Source organism: Melospiza georgiana, chromosome 7 (genome assembly GCF_028018845.1).
Source record: "Melospiza georgiana isolate bMelGeo1 chromosome 7, bMelGeo1.pri, whole genome shotgun sequence".
NCBI lineage: Eukaryota > Metazoa > Chordata > Aves > Passeriformes > Passerellidae > Melospiza > Melospiza georgiana.
Genome location: NC_080436.1, coordinates 6,524,455 through 6,546,943, shown reverse-complemented (window position 1 = coordinate 6,546,943; position 22,489 = coordinate 6,524,455). Strand labels below are relative to the sequence as shown.

Here is a 22,489-nt window from a genome sequence, read left to right as displayed (position 1 = left end):
TTTCCATGAACAGGGCATTTTCCTTTTTAATTATAGGTGCCTTTCATCCTGCACACTGTACATGGTTTGCTAAGATTGTGCTTTTGAGAGTTTTTGCCTAAGCCTTTCTTTTCAAAACAAAGGATTTCTGCTTTTCTTCTGCAAATAAAGGGGTACCATTAGTGCAGTGCTATTGGAGAGCTGGGCAGAAATAAACAACATGTAGCAGCAATGCAGGAGGAAGAGTGGGAAGAAAAATATTTCTTAAAAGCAAAAAAATTGTTTGGAGGGGACACTTTCTAGGCAGGAAAGCAGAACCTTCAAAGCAAATTTTAAAATGTGTTGTGAGGACAATCTTCTATGAAAAAATAATAATCTCAGTACCCATTTTTAAGGAAGAAACAGACAGTAAAACTGCTTTCATATATGAATAACACTTACATACTCCCACAGCAATGAACATGACTGAAGCTGCCCAGTAAAAAGAAAAATCAGGAAATTCCAGAATGAATGTCCATGTGGACAGTTTGTGTGGACACATGATGAGACAGCCTTTTAAGCACTAAACAATTGGCAAACAGGACCATCCTTACTAGGTGCAATGGATGGATGATGCTCACTTAGACAAAACCTATTCTGAGTTTTGTTTTCTCCCTAGCAAGTGATCCCATCCCTCATTTCTGACTTACTGCCCAAGTCCTGCTCTGCAAAATGAGGTGCCTGTGTTTGCTATGGGCTCTTCCACATTGCTCATCACTGCAGCCTTGACTTTTCCAAGCACTGTCAGAGCATTTATGTTTACAATAGCATTATGAGGGGAGGGCTGACTCAGCTCCATTTTAAACACAAGAGAAATCCATGCCAAAACCTAACTGCTGAGTTTGTGCGCCCACCTGAGGATGCCTGGCATTTTGAGGTAAAACAGCATCAACATTTTGGGGTAAAACTGTCCTACCTTTCAAAGTATGGAGGCCAACATCTGGATGGCTTTAACCATCAGATTGACCTGTCAGATTCTGCTGCCTTCCTTAAAACTTCTGGAGTTTGCTCATTTTTGTCTTTGCCATTGTTTTGTTGTGCAATTCCAGAGGGGATGGAGAAGACAGGCATGTCTCAGGGTGAGACAAAAGGTGTTTTGTGAATGCCATCAAGCAGATTGGCTTTGTCTGGATGTTTTTCCCCTTAAAACAGCAAAAGTCAGGCAAGGTGAAGCCAATCCCTGCTGATTTGTCCAGTGCATCCTGCAGGAATGGGCTACCAACTTCTGCTCCAGCACTCCACAGCCTTACATTGCCATCCTGGAAGCCCTCTCTGGCACCTCTCTTGTATTATCTGGGTTGTGGAACTGTGGAGTTAATTCTGAAAACAACACCTGAAAGTCCTGTAAGTACCTTGAGGTACATGCCCACTCTTAGTGTAATTCTGAGCATGAATCTCTCCCCAGGCATTATCCTACTGATGTCCTGAAGGCATCATTATATTCCTGAAACCAAAGCAGCTGCATGTGGGAGGAAAATACAGACATAAAGTTCATCAGAACTGTCTATGTTCCTAAAAGGTAAATAACTGCAGGAGTAAATCACTGCAAGATAAGTCCTTAATTATTTAGGGCTAAACAGCAGTAGCAGCATTACAGATGAGAAGCAATATTTTGTTAACCACTCGGCTTGGGAAGACTTACACAGTAAGATAAGATTCTGCACAAGAAGAGGAGGCAAAATGTAGATTGTGATGCTTAGAAACATTTTCAAACTAACAGGAAATAACAGTAAAAAGCATGAACGAGCATCAATCCAAAGGAACAAAAATTAATTATTTTAAAGTTACTAGTAGGTATCAGCTCTTTCAGATAAATCAAAGATGTTTCTGCTAATTTCTGTTTGCATTTACATTTCCTTATTTTTTTACCTTTCCTGTTGTCCTGTATGAAAACTTCATTGAGTACAGGAAGAACTGACTAAAAAGCAACAGTGAGAAGATGTCACTGACTAAGTGGTGACACAAGTAAAGTGCTCTGAAATCCACAAGTCAAACTAACTGAGAAAAAAAAAAAAAAAAAGAGATAAGACAGAATTCTCCAATTCCTTTTGCAGCATACTTTGCCTTCCATAGCAGTTTAAACCTTCTTGGGAAGGAGAAAAGATTAAGGGGTTTTACGTGGTTATTTTATTTTTTTATTAATAGAACTCTTATTTAAGTAGGCAAAGAATATACAAAAACATTCAGAGAATATTTAAAGAATATTCAAAAAAAGGGAATTGGTGTTGCATTCATGAAATTGTGCACCAGATTCTCAGCTGGTGTAAAACAGGAGTACTTTCCTTACTTAGAGGATGTAATTCCAATTTCCATCAGCTGAGGATCTGATCTAAAGAGCTTTCCTCTTACAAAAATATATTCAGACTCACCTCAATTTAGACACTAGGTGTACTGTACCAGATTGGAACTGGCTTGAAGTCTCCTATTTCAAAACAGTTTTCAACCTCTTTTTCTGTATTTTATCCAATATCCTCTTTTCTGGTCAGAAATAGAAGAAGATGCAAACATTGACAGAATCATAGAATTATTTGGGTTGGAAAAGACCTTTCCCACAGCTGCTGGATCTGCTCCACCTTCCAGGCCTACTTAGAGACTTTGATGTGTACTTTATGAAAGCACAGCATGTTTGTACAGCACACTGATATCAAACTGTTTAAAGTCCCTTGGGGACATCCACCCATCTTCTCCATGATCCAGGTGTGCATAAACCAACCCAGCTTGCTTATATGGCAGGGACAGACACCTTAACTTCCATGGCCAGAGTGGCATTTCACGTTTGTGGAGGGGGGATAGCAGGTTTTAGGGTAATAATCCAGGTTTTAACTCTTCACCTGTGGATGCTAAGAATGCTAAGAACTGCCTTGGAGAGTATTGTGGGAGCATTTGTCTGTTCCTGCTGGCCCTGTGCTGAAAGCTGCTGTATGTGAGTGCTTAGAGGGGTGACACTTTCTCCACTGAAAACAAAGCCTAAAAGCACAAACTGAGCAGAGCTGAGCACTGCTAAGTCAGTTAGGGAAGGAGCTCCAGGGGAACTCGTGCTAAGCAGCTTAGGTGCCTTCTGAAAATCCCACACCTTGACATCCCATCCTCACGCAAAACACAGAACCGTCAGCCACGTGTTCTTCACACAGGGAGAACAATCTCTGTCAATGGCAGTATCTAGGTAACTAAATCTATATTCCTACTGTAAGGTCTTCATCTGCAATGTTTGTGTTTGGTAATATGGGATATGTTTTTGTCACAACTCCCTTTTTGTTTTAATTGTGAACATTTGCATTGTGTTCTGTTTTCTTTTTAAATTTCCAGCTGAAACTACAGTTATAGTCAGATGTGTGAAAACTGCAGCTCACAGTTCCACAGACATTTTCCCCTACTGACCTTCAGATCAAATCCAGCTCAAGCATTTCTCTCACAGCCTAGTCCCAACTCTTGTACTCCCTTGGAAGTTCAAAGCTTTCTTTCAGCATTTGCCATCAATACAGCATCCTGCATGCTCCCAAATCTGCTTGAAGAAGCTTACTAGCTTACCCTTTCCTATTCTTGGAAATGCCAAAGCAACTCTGTATCCTAAAACGAGTTCAATGCTCTGAAACAGAAACACCTACAGAAGTGAGGATGACTCTGGAGAAGAAATACATACAAAGGGTCAGGAAACTCATGCAGGATTTCTGCCTGCAGTTGCACTTCCACCACTGTACTTCAGTGGTCACACATTTGCTAACACCTCAAAGAAGTTTATTCCTAATGCTGCCACTTGCAACCAGTCCAATTATCTCTGCTCATTCAACAATTAAACACACAGCCTCTTATAGATGGCCCAAACACACAGATTGAACATTCAGGAGGTAAGTTAAGATCTTACTCAGGAGTCCTGCACAGATGAGTGAGTGAGCAGAATGCAGCCCCCTGGTGCAGGGACAGGGACTAAAACCACAGCTGATCCTGACTGCTGGGCTCCAACACCACACAGCTATGAGACAAGTATTTCTCAACAACTTATCAAGTAGAATTGATACAGACATGATCCTCTCATTTAAGAAAAGAGAAACCCAGTCTCTCTTGACCACCTTCAGCTCTAGGGTGAGTGCTGTGGCTGCCATGAGCTAGGAGACTTTACAGCAAGAGCTAACTGAATCAAAAATGCAATTTAGAGGGCTTTGAAAGATGAACAAGTTTGAACTCAACCAGCATATGGCATTTATTAGATGAAGAAATGGGTATGAACTGCAAAGCCGGCTTCCAAGAGCCCACAGTTATTCTTTGTGATCTCTGGAATTTCACAGCCACTTTGGGCCCCAGAATGTCAAAACAATCTGCCAGCGAAGCCGGGATACACCCAAGGAGACACTGAGAGGGAAATGCGATAGCATCAGCAGAGGAGCTCAGTTACACAAAAGGAGAGGTGTGGCTGAACCACAACTTTTCTGATTCACATCAAGGCTTTCCCAAAGCTGAGAGCTGCACTCTCTGAAGAGGACGGTACAGAGCCAGAGCTACGCTTTATTCTCACTACCTGCTGCACTGGGACGGTAGTGATAAAGGAAGGAAGAGGTGTGAGGAGAAGCCGAGGTGGGCTCACCAGAGTGTGTCCTGAGGTGTCCTGTGAGGGCGTCCCTCCGCCGGCAGGCGTAGCTACAGAAGGGACATTTGAACGGTTTCTCCCCAGAGTGCAACTTGATGTGCCTCAGCAGGTTCCCCTTCTGGGTAAAAGAAGCTCCACATTGGTTACAGTGGAAGGGGCGTTCACCTGGAAGGGAAGGGGAAGGGAGAGAGCTGTCAACACACATCGGAGGATGCACAGAGGCCACTTTCCCACTCTGTACCAGTGCCACTGCACATGGGTACAGTCCCCACCACCACCATCGCACGGCACTGCTAAAGTCAGAGGCCGTTTCTTTTGCACAATGGGCAAAGCCTCCAATAGTGATTTGAGGCTCTTTCCTTGAGGTCATCAATGCTTCCTGGTTTTCTTGAAAGTTCTTCACCTCAGAGCTTCTATCCTTCATAAAAGATGAGCTCTGCTGAAAATTTAGATCCATAGCTGTGGTTTTGCACTTATATTTAGAATAGGTCCAATCCATATGAGTATTCAGAACTGATCATAACAACTGGACCTCAGCAAAGGTGTTAAGGTCTTTGGTTCAAACCAAACCTTCTGCTTGCCTTATACTTTAACTGATAGCCCTTTCTAAAGGCTGCTTTGCATTGCTAGAGTGACATGGAGGGCATGGATGCAAGTGAGGATCAGGGTTGCAATCTCTGGGCAGTACTGCAAGTGTAGAAAAATCTCATACCATTAAACTGTAAAGCAAGCAAATTTGCACTCTACACAAAACAAATTAACAAGACTGATTTGATGAAAAACTAACAGAAACCCCAGACCTTACTCTATCACTTCATCCCATGTGTTCACACACACTCTCACACACATCCAAAGCTTATTTTTATGTTAAGCCTTCATATTTTCCTTAGACAGTGGGGATTGGGTCCATTAAAAAAAAATCCACCGTTTTTAAAAAAAATATTATTTAGGGGAAAACCCCTGATGAACTCACACAGGCTTTCTGGAACATTATCAAAACCATACTCTGCATCAACACTTGTTGAGGACGGTGAGACTGCTCCAGCAATCTTGCACAGGCAGTCAGCTCTAATCTCCTCCCTATGTCCTGCTGAGCAGATCAATTGAACACAAGCATACAGTTGTGCTAGTCACTTATCTAAGTGCCTTACTGCAGCTGGACTTTACAGCACAGAATTCCAGAAGGGTTTGGGTTGGAAGGGACCTTAAAGTTCATCCCATTCCACCCCCTGCCATGGCCAGGGACACCTTCCACCATCCCAGATCACTCCAAATCCCTTCCAGCCTGGCCTTGAACACTTTCAGGATGGGACAGCCACAGCTCCTCTAAGCAACCTGTGCCAGGGCCTCAACCCCTCATAGGGAAGAATTTATTCCATATATACCTGATTGAAATCTACCCTCTTCCAATTTAAAGCATTTCCCAATGTCTACACCAAGCAAGGCCCCAGCTCAACAAAGTTTTGATCATCAGATTTCAGATGTAAGCGACCTCAACCACATTTTTCAGCTTATCACCTATTACAGAATCTTGGCCTGGGACCTTCTGAGTTTGAATTCAGTGGCCTGAAGCACAGACCTTGTAAAAACAAATGCATTCTGTGATCTCTCTTTTACAATTGCTTTAAAATAATTACTCCCTAGCTGGACAAAATGAATGCTACCTGTGTATCAAAGTAGTTCAGGTGTCTGTCTAGGGTGAAGTCCAAAACACATCTGGAGATTCAAATGGAAGGAGAGGGAGGGAGAGAGCTCTTACAGATGTCCACCAGCAATTCTTGTGTCAGTGGATCAAATCACTGCCAGGACTATGATGCTGCCAGGAGGGCAGCACAAGGTGTGCCACGCATATGCCAGACTCTGCAACTTTATTTCACATGTGGGAGATGGAAGTCACATCTGAGGCCGCCACAGAGGTACTCAAGGAGATACTAAGGTTCCTACAGTCTCACTGAGAACATTATGGAGTAATAATAATAAAAAAAAATCACAGCATAAAGTTCTTCTTCCAATATTCTGAACACAAGCTCATTAGAATTGATAAAGAGTTTGTGGTTTCCCTTTCAAACTCCCACACTATACTTAAATGATCTGATTAGCCATTATCTTCTTTTACATCATTTCAAAATGTCCATAACAGAGATCTGTAAAGAGACTGCAGTAGAAAAATACATGGGGTTTTTCTTTTTTTTTCTTTTCTGTTTTGCTTTCGCTGTCTGAGAAAACAGGCAAAACCCTTTCCTTTGACACATTTCTGAGTATTCTGGAATGATAGCTTCAGTTTCAGGATGACAACATGAAAGAAGGTAGCACGTTTCTTACCAAGTCGAAAGTCTTTCCTTTTACTCCTGCTGTATTTAAAATTATGCAGCTACTGCGTTTTACCCAGTACATCACCCACTTATCTCTGACATTTTGGAGGCCACATATGAGCAGGTATTACTCCCCCAAAAACTGGCTGCTCTAAAGATGCTGAAAGCTTTCAGTCAGGAATTCAAATAGCCACTGCACCACAGTTTGATGGCAAAGACGACACGAAAACACTCACCACAAAATCACCCGGAGTCTGCTCCTCTCTTGCAACAGCCAGATCCGCTCCAATAGCACACTTTACCTTAAATAACCTTTGTATCTATTTAAAGGCAGCCTGAATTCATTTCTCCTACTGGCTCCATTCCGGGTAAATAGCTGCTTTGATGTGTTTGTTACACTTTTGTCCAATCACTCGATTCCAGCTCCTTGTTTAAGCCGCAGGCTTGAGGGATGCAATTTTGGTCACACCTTCGTGCTATTGATTAGCAGCTTTTACATTTAGCACAGCTAATCTGAGAGGCCATTAGCCAATAGAAGGGTGCACAGAGCAGTAAGGACTGCATAGCCAGAAGATTCTGTTGGTTTTCCAAGAATTGTGCTGTCTGATGCCCACCCCAGATACTAGCAAACAAGCCCTTTTTTATCACTTCAATGCTTTGAGAAGACTGTGTTCCAATTATTTCTCCTGCTGCCTTTTCCTGGTAGTTTTGTGAACTGTTCTCTAGAATTATTACTTACCAGTAACAACATAACAACCTTGACATCCTTATTCACCTCCCTCACTTTCCTGTGAAAACTCAGAGGTTTTATCCATAAGCTGAAATCAATCATACTTCAAACTAAACATCCACTCACAAAAAGTCTTTAAACACAGCTTTTCTCTACATGATGATCCCTGACTGTGCTTTAAGTGTTTTTGGGGGGTGATGGCAACACAGACATACCCAGAACTATGGATCTATTAAAGGCAGCACACACGACTCCAAGAGAATAATGAGAATTATAAGCATGGTGTGCTTCCCCATCACTTACAGCTATGTATTTCCTGCTTGACTCCATGTACTTACACTGATTTAATAAAATAAGAATTCTGCTGAAAGGCAGCTAAGCAAGCTTTGTGCTTTTCAGCACTGCAAACTGTGTGACTGCAACGTAACTACAAAAAACTTTTCATCTACTTTAAGTGTTAAACCTCTTCTCTATTATTGAGCTAAACCAGTGCAGAAATGCCTCCAACTCAGTGACTTTCAGAGTGGCAAAGGGGGGAGGGAGAGCCAACCAAACAAAAAAGATGTTTCTTTTCAACTCCAGATTTAGAGTCTAAAGCCAGACAAAACCAGGAATGCCTAAAAACCCTTGCTCTCCAGCAGAGGGAATTTAATTACCTAAGTTACTTCAGGATTGGACAAGGCAAGATAAGCCAGAGTTGCCAAGTATTATCTTTCCTAAAGGCTTTGTAAGAGGGGCTTGTGCCAGGGAATAATTAAATTAATTAATAAATACATCCATAGAGTTTTATCATTTTACACTTAAAATATTAATTAAAAAGTATTATTTCAATATTTGCCTCTAAGTTATAGTAATATACTGCTGAAACCTCACAGTCCATTACTGCTGTGTCTCCTCCAGGAAAACTAATAATGAGTAACAGTAATGAAATATTACTGCTCTTGAGTTACACAGGTATCTGAAGTGCACAGGTTAACTTGCTCTCTGTAAACAAATCCTGAGACAAATGGTGAGTGGCCCCCTGAAGAGAGGACAGGCAAGACATGGGCCTTTCTTTCACAGCATCTCTCATACCTGACAGCAGGATGGAGACTTCACTGCACGAGCTACGAGAGCTGCCTGGCTGATACAACCTGAAACCAGGCGAATGAACCGGTGAACGTCCTGCTAATAGATTTCACAGATGTTGAATGTTGTTTCACAAAGCAAACCAACTCCTTTTTCTGCTTAATTGGAAGCTTCCCTGCACAACAGCACTCCTTTCCCGCCTTGGCACGGAAGTGCTGTGCACAAGTTTCACTATGAGTTAACCTTCTTTGAATCTCAGACCAGTGCAAAACACTGATATTTTCGCTGCAAAGCTGAGAGATTTTCTGTATTAAAACAGAAATTTGTCTGAGAGTGTTTGCACAGACCTGGCAAACAAGGAGATTTAGATTTTCCTGCATTTGTCCCTTTGAAATCAAACGGGGAGCAACTCACAAATTAATGCACTGGTTCTCAATAGCACAGGCAGGGAATTCCTGCAGCAGCAGTCTTGCTACATAAAATCCAGGTCCAGAGGGGCTTCAACATCTCTCCTGGTTAAACGTGTATCTGGGAACTCAACCTTTTTTGTGTGGCAGATACTTTTGATATGCAAAGTACAGCTTAAGTACTTCTCAAACGGGATTTTTCCTTTCCAGCCTCTTAATACAAAATTACTGTGCCCGTGCTGCCATCAGAAAGTATTTGCTCTTGCTAACAATACCAATTTTCACCCTTCCACAATAAGCTTTTTGTTAATATGCATTTTGTTAAAATGAAACATTTCCCCTAATCCATCAGATGCTGCAACTGCTGTGATTCTGCTCTGTCCCAGGAACACAGGGGAATTATCAGCAGTGCTCCCAAAGCAGTGACAGCAGCTCCAACCTGCATTTACCCAAACGAGACACAGAGCAGCAGACTTTGCTCCATTTCTCTGTTTGTTATTCCAGGGACCACAATTACCTCCTTACTGTTCTATCTGATTCACTCAACAGCCTGCACATCACATGAAATCAGTGATTTTAGTAGGGGTTTTCTTAGGAAAAAACCTGCTTCCAGACAGGGCAATTTATTATAAAACAGTAGTGACAAATCTCTCGTGAAAAATTCCTGGGAAATCCTGGGTGATTTCCAATTGTCCTCTGCACAAATTTATGACTGCATTCTTAAGACAGAAAAATCTTTTAAGTGAACTTGGCAAAACTATCAGAAGAATTTAGTTATTGAGAGCTGCAAGTAAAACTCATCCTTCTGCCCAGAGCAATTTCAAAAATCTCAGCTTCCCTTTGTTATGCTTAAGTAGGAAAAGAGATAACTTTTCAGAAAGTTAGACTTCAAACCTAAGTAGAAAACTGGACTTTCAGAAATTTAGCCCTAAAATTTTTGATTCAGTGTCAAATCTTTTAACATTGCAAGAGACAGGAAGGCTGCACTAGATTACAAATTAGAAATTAAACCAAAAAACCCTTTCTGCCAGCAAAATGAGAGAGGCAGTCCAGTGGAGTTAATCAAAATGTGTTTATATGACCATTTGTTTAAATTTCCTCCTGGTTAGCTGCTTAGGCATAGAAACCTTTTATATGGAACAATACAACAGGGCTTTTTCCTCATTTATTACTTCTGTCATAAAAACTTGAACTCTGCATGTTGGAAAAGTTAAATTGCATTCAGAGTTCCAGGGTTCATAAATTCAGTTGTAACACTAAGGATGCCAAAGCAGAGGTTGAACATCCCCCTCATGGGCACACAACTCATTTCACTGGCTTATGGTATGAAAATTCTTGTGGAGTCCAAGCAAAGATCTGAGACTATCCTGAAGTCAACAGCCCAAAAAAAGCCTAAAAGCAACACACCAGCAGGTCAAAGTAAGAGTGGGGCAAGGTTGATGTCCCCACTGCCTCTGCCCAGGCTGGGCTTTGCCACTGTGCTGCTGCTGCAGCCACACAGAGAAAGCATTTAACCTCTGTGCTTCATAAAACAATGAGGATGAGAAGATCCCCACAGGTGCCCAAGGCCAGGGTGGATGATGTTTGAAGCACCCTGGGCTCATGGAAGGTGTCCCTGCCCATGGCAGGGGTGGAATGGGATGAGCTTGAAGGTCCCTTCCCAAACCATTCCATGATTTTAAGATGCCAGACTTCCCTTAGAAATAAAAAGCATTTTAAAATCTAGCAGTGAACTGGATAAGGGACTGGATGCTACAGCAGAGAAAAAAAAAATTTTAAAAAGGGTCACAACTGGCAGCAAAAGGGAGAGCAACATGTGGGCCTTGCAGAGCACACAGGTATCAGCACAGCTATAGCAGAATACAGTTTCTGCTTTACCAGAAACAAAGAGCAAGGAAATTTGAATTCAGGCCCACAGCAGAAAGCATGAAGAGGTGAGAAATCACTGAGGTTCTTTCTCATGATCTCAGAAAACCTGGATTATTTGCCTCTTGTCCTTCCCCCCTTCCCTTTCCATCCCAGAGAACAAATCCCTGAAGCATCCAATGGCAATATCCTATGACCAAGTCATGTCCTGCAGTAACAAAAACCTGAGAGAGACCCTGCAACTTGAGGAATGTGCTGTGGAGTATGAAATTTGGACCAAAAGAACACAGGATGGGAAAAGAGGGAAATAAATGCAGCTCATGATATTTTTCTGACACAAGGACGTGGCACATGAGGGAGAGGGTTACCCTGTTCACTAATGCAGGGATTGCACCACACTCAATTCCCACACCAAGCATTTGATTTATTTTGTGTCAGCAGTGACAAATAAATAGAAAGGCCTTCTCCTGGTGCCCAGGCAGAGTACAAAAACACTTCACCTCAATTAGCAGTTTTTCAGAGAAATGCTGTGTTTGGCACAACCAGCAGTGCCACGGGCCCTGTTATGGAGGGGCTGCAGCCCAGAGAATCACCCAGACCACGATCTGAGGGATGAATGAGCAATTCCCAGCTTGATCTATCACAGGAAGGGCTGACTGCACACCAGGATCTGAGATGGGACACTGAGCTCACCTACTCTGGCCTCACCCATAACACAGATTATTTTCCCCATGCCTGTATATCTATTTGACTAAACTACCATAATCTGCCAGGGAAGACAACTGCTCTTCAGGAACAAAGGAATCATGGCTGGAGAAATGCCCCTCTCTGTGCATAGCACAGCCAGAGCCCACAGCACAGCTTCTTGCCAAGCCTCGATCCCCTGTGCAGGGAAAGCTGCACTCGTCCCAGCACACACACACAAATTACAGCCTCTGCTATGGAACCACAGCATTTTGGGTGACTTACATAAAATGCTGACAGGTTTTCGGGGAAGGGAAAAGCACTTCAGTTTCTGCCAATGCAAACAACTGGCCAGATCATGCTCTGGTTGTGTGCAGTTAAAGAGGAGAGGAAAGCAGGATTCAGCTCCCAAAACATGCTTAAGTTGGCTTTGAGAGGTAGGGATGTACATGCCACTTGGATTAGCTGATAAAGAATGTCATCTGTTTCCACTCACTAGGGACAACCTCCCTTCTCTCCACCATTCTCCCTTGGGCTGCAAAACCAGACTACCCACAGGTCAGGGCTCATTCCAGAGCTGGGGCCAGCCCATCACGCCCCACTGCTGAGGAAGTGGCAATATATTTTAAAATACTGCACTTTACAAGATAGATACCAGCAGTATGTTAAAAATATGCCTCAAAATCCAGGATGTGGAAATCCAAGCAAACTTCTCCTTCTGTTGTGGACAGCAAAGTAGCAGCATGTATTAAAAAACAAACAAACAAAGTGGAGGGAAAAAAACATCCTCTGTGAAATTCGCCAACTGGTTAACCGAGAACAGAGCACCGAGCTGCGCATTAAAAGAAATTCCATTTCTATATGCTTGAAATCATCTGTATAGAACAGCACATCCTAGCTCCTCTGCTCTGATGGGAAAAGAGTCAGAGCTCTCTGAGGAACCAGCAGTAGCCCCAAGGAAAAAGCTACCAGTTATGCAATTGCTGCCCATGCACCCGCAGACGGCCGTCTCGCCCGCACGCAGAGGAGATTTTGTTTCTTTCGCTTTGAATTTACACATCTTTCTTTTCACATGAAAAAGGCAGCTTGCCTGTTTTTTAAAAGATGCACCAGCTATTCAGTATCTCAGCAATTCAGACCATTTAATTAAGTACCTAAATCTAAATTTAGCACAGCTAGTTTAGCTGCTCGAGTTCAAATACACGGACCCTGGTGCACCTACAGTACATATGCTCAGATACGTGCAAGCGCCAGTGAAAACTTTTCGGGAGGTTGAAAGCTGGAGACTCAGTCTGGTACATTCTGGTTTCTTGTTCTCTCTTCTAGTAAGAGCACGTCAAATTGTTAATCAAGGTTTTGATTGTCCAGCTAATGCTTTTCCCCTCTCATAATTCCTGTCTAAAATCATGAGTGCATCATAAACGATACTGCCACGCTTTGCATTACACACTTAGGTCAAGTTTTTATCAATACAACTCATATACAGGAGATTAACTATGTAATATATATTTATTATTCCTCTGAACAGAAATTCTATTGATTTCTTGCCCATCAAGGGCACACTACTGGACTACAAACTACCAGGTTTACAAAGGGATTACACAGTCTTTCTTACTCTAGATCTTCAACTTTCTTTTTATATCTTCACTGCGTGAGTCTCTCACCCCATTAAATAATAGCAAAGATAAAAAGCAAAATATCCAAAAAATGCAAACAACAAACACCCGCTGAGGCTCCACCACAAAAACCTGTGCTTAACCTTAATAAGATTTAAGCATGTATCCAAAGTTAAGCGTATCTTGAAGCCCTTCAGGTGACTTACATGTGCTTAAATCTCATAAAAGTTAAGCACAAGCTTAAGTGCTTTTTTGAATCAAAGGTAGACTGCTGCAAGACCAGAGAGCATCATCTTCTGGCACCACCTGCACACTTCTGTTGGAGGTGACTATTGCTCCCACCTGAGGAGTGGGCAGCACAGGGGAGTGAGTACCAGCTTCCTGGGCACACCATTTTACCATTTTAGCCATAAATCCCCCAAAATACCCTAGTTTAAGCTCAAGACCTCATTTTTCAAACCACAAAGACCCACCCTATCAGCATATTGCAGAGGTTCCTAGTGTCTCTTAAATTCCCAAACCCAAAAGCCTGATAAGCTGTTTGGGGCTCCAAATGGTAATAAAATAAAAAAAACAAGTGCTGGGAGGGACCAAGCACTGAAATTTGCCTCTAGAATGGCATTGAGGTGGTGTAGAGGGGCCAGGTGGGTGGCTCAGCTGAGGTCTCCCTGAGGGAGCTGTCACACAAGCATCAAGCCCACCCTGGCATCAGGATCGCTGGGTAATGAGTGTCCCCCTCCAGGGTCTGCTCATCCCAGGCCCAGCCACTTCCAAAAGAAGTGTGAGATCCCCAGGAAGCTGCTGGTCTTGTCCACCTGTGAGCACCTCCAATGGCAGAACATCTAAGACTCCCTTTAAAGGCTCAGAAGCTTTGCACTGCACACACAGGAACAACACGAGCCACCGTGCCAGAGAATGACCCCCACCGTGGTGCTCCAGTCGAGAACAGCAAGAAAAGCAATTTCCAGACTTTTGCGCTGTTTTTATGAACAAAAGGCTGGAAATCAAAGTAAAGGAAGCACCATGCTCACCAGCAAGAGAGCAGCAACACAGTTTGGAAAGCAGGAAGAGAAACAAACCCAATGGAGCCCATTTTCCCCCTCCCCAGCCTCCTGCTGCCCCAAGAATGAAAAGGGAAAAGATAAGAGTTGTCAGGTAACATCAACACCGCCACAGATTTTCTTTCAGCTGCTTACCAGTGTGGCTCCTTTTATGTACCATTAGCACATTGGGCCCAATGCAAACCATGCCACAGACGTCACATTTCAGTTTACCATTGGGAAGCCGGATTCCTCCCTCGCTTGATAGCTCCTGCATCTTTCTGTTATCCACCATCTCGTTACTCCCAATGAAGGGATCTTCCAGGCTGCTTCCTCCATCGTGAGCTCTGATAATGTCTTCATGAATCAGGGGCTTCCTGTCAAATTCCTCATCACTTTGCATTTCTAGCTTTACTGAATTCGCTGAAATAAAGAAAAAAAATAAAGTTGAACCCATGTGTTTTCCACTTCCCGATATCATAATAAACTTTTTACTGTTATTAATATTAAATCACGACCTTGAAGCTCAAACCATCACGAGTCTCATGGTGGTGATGGCATCACAAGTTAAAACCACTTATTTCTTTAAGCCTTTGGTTTGGTTTTTTTCAATTCCTAATTTCTATCCCTATTTTAAATCTTAAGAACTCGGGTACAGTGTGACCCAGACACCTGCCAAAAATTGCAGGGATGCAGCAGGATTAAGAACTGACCTCCTGCTTGTCAACTTGAGCCACGAGAGTTGCCTTCTTCTCAAGGAGACAAACCCAGAGCTGCTCCTTGCAGGCCTCTCCTGCCCAGTGCCCTGAGAGGCAAGGTTCCCAAAGGCACAGCACAAGGAAACAAAGCAGGACTGTTCCAAATGCAAAGATCTAGTGAAGCCAGGCTTGTGGGCTGTGCCAGTAATCTCCCAATCACCCTGCCTGCACGGACAGGTTCCCTGATGGAGGGGAGACCAGTCTCAGGATGAGCCTCCAGTGCTTTTTTGCTCCCACCTTCTGATTCATGTCAATGGGACACTGCCAAGGCAAACAGGGCTGCAGCAAAGCCTACACTGCTGGATTATTTATATTTGCAAGCGAAATACGTGCAGTTGAAGAACTTTCACATCTGCCTGGTGAGACTGGCAGGCTCACTGCTGATTTCTGTGATCCTCAGGTGACAGGATAAACCTCCTCTAACCACTGAGAGCTTGTGGGATCAGCAAGCCTTTAAAGGAAACAAATGTACCGGGGTTTTTCACAAAGGGGTGTCAGTGCAGGGGTGTTTCAATCACCAAATGCCCCCATTTCACTGCCTCAAGAGTTGGTCAAAGGTGCCAAAAGGCCTGTCCCAGAGTCAGAGCCTCCATCCACAGTGTCAGCCAGAAGGCAAGCCCACGTGTCTGCTTCCCTAAGCCTTGATCCTGCTGAGGGGTTTAACAAGGAGGTGATTCAGCCTTCATATCTAAGCAGTCTTTGACCTCTGTACTAAGGCCATTGGCACGAGCACTGGTGACAGCAGCAGAGCAGGAGCACAAATCTGTGCCCTGGCACTGCCCAGCGTCACCAAACTCTGGCCACATGTCCCATACATGAACCAATGACAGAATTATAAGTAAACACTTTGAGGCAATCACAGTCTCAAACAGCTGGCCTGGAAATGTCAGAAGAAAAAACCCTACTATTTAGAGTTCCTCCTTCATCTTCCCTTCTTCCCCTTCCCAGAAAACACAGGGCTCAGAGACTGATGTTGACACTTCTGTTCCTACCAGGGAAAGCATAATGAACAGAGTAAAGGAACCAGAGACCAAGCAATGGCAAGATGTTTCTTTCTAATCATAAAACTGTTGAAACTTCTTCCACCACTCATCAAGGCACTAATGGGAGCTAAGAAATAAAAAGAAAGTACTGTTATGACAAAGCCCATCCAGAGCAAGGACACTGCTGCATCAGATCACAGCAGACCAGTATCAGCACAGGCACTGCCATCCAAATGGTCTTTTGTAACTACAAAATATTTGAGTGCATCACTTAGAGAAGGGAATTAATTTTTTTTTTTTTTTGTTGTTGCCACAGAGATGCATTTATTGTTCTTAAAAAAGTAAAAAACAGCCCAAATTGAGAGGTCAGCTAGGACATGGCAGTAGGCAGTGCCCTGGGGTAGAAACAAGATAAGAAGAGGCAGTTTGCATGGGGGAGCAGGAAAATCCATGGGAAGCCATCCTGCCCTGGTGCCAAGCCCAAGTGGCACAGCCAACAGCCCTCTGCCTGGGAGGATCTACCCTTTTTGAGCAGAAAGGAGGAAGAGCAGGAGCTCTGGCAGCTCTGTGGGCTGTCAGGGAGAGAGCTGAGGTCCCAGACCCACCTCCCCATGGAAAGCACACACTGGTGATTTATGGACAGCCCACTTTCAGAGGGAAGGAATGGCAGTTCCCTCTAATAATAGCAGCCTTTTGGGGCATTCAGCAAGCCTGAGAATGAAGCCCAAAGAAACGGTTCGCTGGCTTTAGGAGCAGTGTTTCACACACTCGGCCACACAAGTAGCTACAGCAGAGCCAGAAATAGTGCCCTGGGCTCCTCATCTAAAAGCCCAGGTTGCTGCCACAAGCCTGCACGCTGTCCTGGCACAAAATATCCAAAAGCCACATCCCAACTGTTCATATTTACATGTACTCACAAGTCTTGTGTCTTGCATGTTTTCTTACATACATAAGTTTTTGTCTGTTTCTCTGATTCGGAGTAATAAACACTTGAGTGCACTTAGTGCTGAGCACCACAACTTCTCATTCACAGCTGTGGAGCTCTGCCTGCTCGGCACACATGAAAACAAGGCTGGGGGAGTGTACAAATGGGAAGACCACTTACTTCACCTTGCTTCCCCGAGCACTTCTTTCTGCTGAATGATGCTTTCATGCCATAGGATGAGGAGCAAAACCAAGTGGCACGAGCTGTGTGCTGAAGCACAGCCTCCCCACAAAGCCCAAGGAATTCAAGCTGCATCCTTCAAAACATCCCAGCTATTCCATGAGCTGTGCAGGCTGCGTGTTCCTCCTCCTTCCCTCACCTTCATGCACACAGAGCACTGCCACTGCCATTTTCAGAAACCCTCTGGTAGCTGAGGAAAGGTTTCCTCCAGCTGGGACCAGGTCTCCAAGGAGGGGAGCAGGGATCTCCTCGGCTCATTGCGAGGGCTTTGCTAATCAGGTCATCTCCCCTGCCTTACATCATTTGGCTGTATATATTAGGCAGCTTGCAAACAAACAGGCACTTCAATTGCATATAGTTTGTTTTCTCTGTTCTCAGCCGGCCTCGGAAGCTGCAATCATTTACTAGTGGCACTGTCTTTGTTTTCACAATGAACTCTGCTGCAAAGGAAAAATAAACGTTCGAGGGATGTTGATGGCTATCCTGCATCACACACAAGGCACCACATCAAATTTCACCCCGTGTTCCCTTGCCTTTCTTGTTCACAAGCTTGATAAAAGCATAAATAAGTAAATGGATTTTGTTAGGGTTTTTTAAAGTTTTTGGGACATTCCTAAAAAAAAAAAGAATGACAGCAAAAGAGATAGCAGGGATAAAACTGTAATCCAGCTCACTGCAAAAGCATGAACCTGAAGTCAAACCATTTCCCTCCAGCTAATGTACGTTCCTTCTACTTTTTCCAGTCTGGCAAAACACCTTGTGGGGGAAAACAGATGACAAGCGCCACAAAAGCTTCTACTTGGGAATATGAAGCTAATGGCACATATTCACCAGTCCACACATTCATGTTGCTTTCTTTTTCATTTTTCTTTATTTTTTTTGGTTTGGTGGGTTAGGGTATTTTTCTTTCTTTTTGTGCAGCACATAAATCAGCTGATCCTGAATCACACTTTATCCTGAGTGGCCAACTTGAATACAATTATTGTTAATGTCTCATAAGTGCCAATTAAACTTCAATTCCCTGTTAAACAGTTTCCTGGGAACTTTTTAGTACAAAAATATTTCCTTCACCCACAAATTAGTGTGGCTACAAACCAGAAGCTGGAAGGTCCACCTAAAAAAAACATTCCTGGTATTTCATCCTCTGTCATGGAAATTTTTCCCCTCAAAAGTGAGATGGGGGAAAAAGAAACTTCCTGTCTTGCTGAGAGATTTGATACTCAGGTAGTAAAATAAAGCCCTGGACATCTTAAGCAAGGAAGAAGAGTGCAATTCCCAGTAAGAAACAGAATTCCTCCTGTCACACACCAGGGAGAAGGCAGGACTGTACCCCTCTGTCTCCTCCACTGTTTGCTGTCCTAGGTCAATGCTTATTTTATCTGTGGCCTTGGAAAGCCAGGCTGGCCACTGTCACTGGGCTTTGTGGTCTCCAGCTGGAGGCTGGCCTTTCCTGGCAGCAGCCATGAACCACCAGCCCCTTCCTGCTGCCCCCAGAGCAGCAGCAAGTCAAGCCAGACCCCTCAAGGCCTCCCACACCTCTTCCCCCACCAGCAGCAAACAAAGCTTTGGCCCAGCCTCAGCCATTCATCCTTGAGGAGGCAAAACCCAAACCTGCCGCCCCCGAGGAGCCTTGGATGGCCCCGTGGGCGAGCACAGCGAAGGACATTCACAGACACAACGTGTTCCCTAAGCACAGGGGCCAGGGAGTGGCTGCCAGGTGGGCACCAGCAAGCACAGTGTCCTCTCCAGGCTCCCTGTCATTCAAAGCCTGGATGATGTGCCTGTCTTTACACCCAGATGCAGAGAAATTATAAAATTGTTACTTCCCTCTGGAAAACAGCAGCACAATGACAGGCAGCTACAGCACAGCCTTGTGCATATTGTCCTGTCAGTGGTCAGTGACACTGTCTATTTTAATCAAGCACTTCTCCTAGGCAGTGGATTAATGACATTGCTAATTGGCAGCTACAGACAAATAGAAAATGACCCAGTTTCTAACAGGTTTTGAACCCAATTCTTACACATCACAAGCCCTGAAGTTGATGTGTCCCCATACTATTAAACTCCCTGTTTCTACACTATCAAAAGCACTCTGCAAGGGTGAGTGTAATACAGTTAATTTTAAGAACCAGAATGGCAAACCCATGAGTGTTTTATAAGATGAAAATTAAAGGAGAAAGGGGGAGAACCCTTCAAAGGAGAAACCTTTGAAAGTTCAAGGTAGGGAATGCCAGAAGCTGGAAACAATGATCCCTGGCTCTTGTTCAGTCTAAGAGCACTCTGGTAGCAAAAAGGGTCCTTAAAGACGGTGTTTACATCACTCCAGAAGTGTAGTGAGACTTTAATGCATGTTCAAACATACTTCCCTCCTGAAATAGTACAAAATAGTCTTGGGTGAAAGAAAACTTAATCTTTGAGTTTCTTGTTGCTGATAGAATTTCGGCCTTAGTTAACGACTCTTTTCAAGTTCATTTCAGCTTAATTGTGAGCTATTAAATGTGTAAACAAGGGAGCACCAGCATGTCTCCCCTTTTTAAAAAGGGCACACACACAAGGGGTGAGAATGCCAGCCAAGCAGTGGCAAAACAGGGCACAGAATCGCCTCTGTTGTCACCTCATAGCCACAAAGTACTTAGCCAACAGGTTGACATTAAAAAGCAAATAGCTTTAGCAAATACTATTTAGTTCCTGAGAAATGAGCAGGTCTCCCATTCTCCTGGGGAGCAGGCATCCCTCCAAAGCTGTGATGCTGAGGAATAAGCACAGTGAGATCAGTGTGCACCACATCTGGAGAAAGGAAGATGCCTCCTCAATGGCAACTGTGGGCAGTGCTGTCCTTCCAACACTGAAATGGAAGATGTTTCAGCCAAGGGTTAGAAAGGTGTGTTTCAAAGGAGCCAGTTTTGCTCTCATGGTAGACTGAAGCTTTCTGGAGGCTTAGAGAGAAAAGCCGCTGAATCTGGATGGAACAAATGAGGGTGAATGTCACCTGCAAAAGAGGAAATTACCCAACTCTTTCCTTGACTCAAGTACCAAAATGTGCGATCATGGACGTTCCCAATGCTGCATGTCAAATTTTTTTGCTGAGAGCTCTAAAGATTTCACTTTTGGCCACCGAGCCAGGGAGATGGTAGATGGTGATACCATCTTGTCACGAGTGACCTCTGCAGGGTTCTGCTCATTCACAACAGTTCTATCAAACCAAATAGTTCACAACTGATGAAAAAGAGGAAGGAATGCTTTAGAAACTTTGTGCAGAGTCCTTTTCTGCATGCCACAAACGGGATTCTTCAAGCCCACAAGGAGGTGCTTAATGCGCCAGAAATTCAGCGAGAACTGATCGGCTTATTTAGGCATCCTTAGAAATTTTTAGTTTTCACATTGAAGAATCTCAGTTTAAGCCTGCTACCTCTGAAGTCAATTTAAACTCTCACTAAATGCAACAGAAGACTTATTTCATATCTTCTGGAGGTGGTATGTGCAGTAAGTGTAGACTAACAGGTCTGTTACACCCAAGTTTAGTTTAAATTAGGATGCTGTTGCATAGCTAAGCCAAGCTTCAGTCAGGTTTTAGCTGACACAAACTGTGGTTGCCATCCTCCCTCAATCCCCACCCCTTCCCTCTTTTATACTGGCACCAGTGAGCATGGAACTGGGTGCTACACCAATCTGGTTGAAAACCAATCTTCCTGAGAAAAATCAACCCTTTTCAGCCAGATCAGGCTCCTGACCAGGTGTACTGTGCCACCACAACAACCAGCTTTGGCACCCCAGATGTCACCACACACTTTCAGCAGCAATGGTTCTAGATCACCTGGTGGCTTCTCCCAGCTCAGCTCTCTAGGGCCAGACACAAGGAATGAAGACTGCAGCACTAAAATGTGTGAAACAACTTCTAAGCTCAAATGGCCATACAAATGGCAAATATGAAGCTGAAAAGACCACAGTTAAAGTTGGAAGGGCTCTGATTTAAGCAAAGAGCATCCCAGCAAGAGCAGCATTAAGAGCTGAGATCTCTTATCTATCACAGGGCCCATTTTTATGGTTTCAGTGACACACATGCCAGAAATGTTTTGAGCCAGCAATCCTTCCAGTCTCCCACAAGGCCACATTCAGTGAAATTCCTGCTGATGTCCAAAGGCTGGGACACTGAGGGAGGAGTTCCCTGGTGTACGCAAGCATGGCAGCACCTAGCCCAGAATCTGCCCCAGATGCCCAGCCTTCAGGCCCGACTGTTTGCTCACCACAAGTCACCCATGCTGCATACCTCCATCTGGCAAGAAGATGAAATCCTAATTGAATCTATATGATTGCTCAGTGTCGCAAGATTCCTCTCCAGAAAGACCTGAGGCCAAATTTCACCCACAGATGCATCTACGCAAGCAGCACTTACACAAGGCAGTCGTGTATTCATATCCCAGGGTAGGAAAAGTACTCCTGCTGACCCAGCCTCCCCTCCCTGAGTGCCTGTTTGCCTGTTCTTCCAAGGCAATATAGTGCAACAAATACTGTGCTTAACTTAACACAAGCTTTCTGCCAATTCCCTAGGGGTGCAAGGAGGAGATTCCCTTTCCCATTCCCCCTACCCTTTTGCAGGGCCAGAACCTGATCCCTGTGCAAGATGAGTGAACACAGCAGGACTCTGCTCCTAGCTGCTGCCTCCTCTACAGACGCTCAAGCTAACTCAGATGATAGTCTTGGACTCACGGATTTTTCCCTAAGGATCAATTGTTGGATGTATCTTTATATCCAACATATTGTTCTGTTGTTTTTTCCCCATGTTTTGATGGGGCAAGAGGCAGCAGGATGTCTGTTTTTCCTCTCCTTTTGCTGTTGTACAAGACATGGTTTTTTTGAGAAATGTCATCTGGAAAATTCTGCCTTTACACAAGACGTGCCCAGCCCTTGTGCTCCCCTGCTCTCTCCTCCTGCAGGCTGCAGCCATTGGGACTGTGTGCCTTTGTGTGAATGATTTGCCACTTGTTTTTGAGGGGCAGGTGATGCTGGGGGCAGTGGTGCCCAGCAGGTGCTCTCCAGGGCCCTTCCATTGTGCAGTTGCATGTCTCAGTGGCTGAGCAGTGCAGGAGGCAGGGTTGGTGCTGTGGGTGGTCTCCCTTTCCCTTGCTGACCTAAAGCCAGTCTCCTACTGTCTGCAATGTGTACATTAAATACTGTCAGCCTCCTCTCCTACCACAGCTCCTCTTTCCTTCAGTAGAGCTATTTCTGATGCACACAGAAAAGCAGAGAGAGGAGGAAAAAT

At 44.1% G+C, this 22,489-nt stretch overlaps 1 protein-coding gene across 3 annotated transcripts in view; it reads right to left on the bottom strand.

Annotated features, from left to right (window-relative positions):
* IKZF2 (IKAROS family zinc finger 2) overlaps positions 1 to 22,489 on the bottom strand; it is a 108,190-nt gene that overhangs the window by 32,299 nt on the left and 53,402 nt on the right. For 2 of the 3 annotated variants that reach the window (XM_058027781.1, XM_058027780.1), the window contains 2 exons: positions 14,480 to 14,746; positions 4,598 to 4,765 (listed from right to left, as the gene is read on the bottom strand). In XM_058027781.1, coding sequence (XP_057883764.1) covers positions 4,598 to 4,765; positions 14,480 to 14,746 — 435 coding nt within the window. The remainder of the gene's footprint in view (positions 1 to 4,597; positions 4,766 to 14,479; positions 14,747 to 22,489) is intronic. The other variant, XM_058027782.1, reaches the window with a different exon arrangement.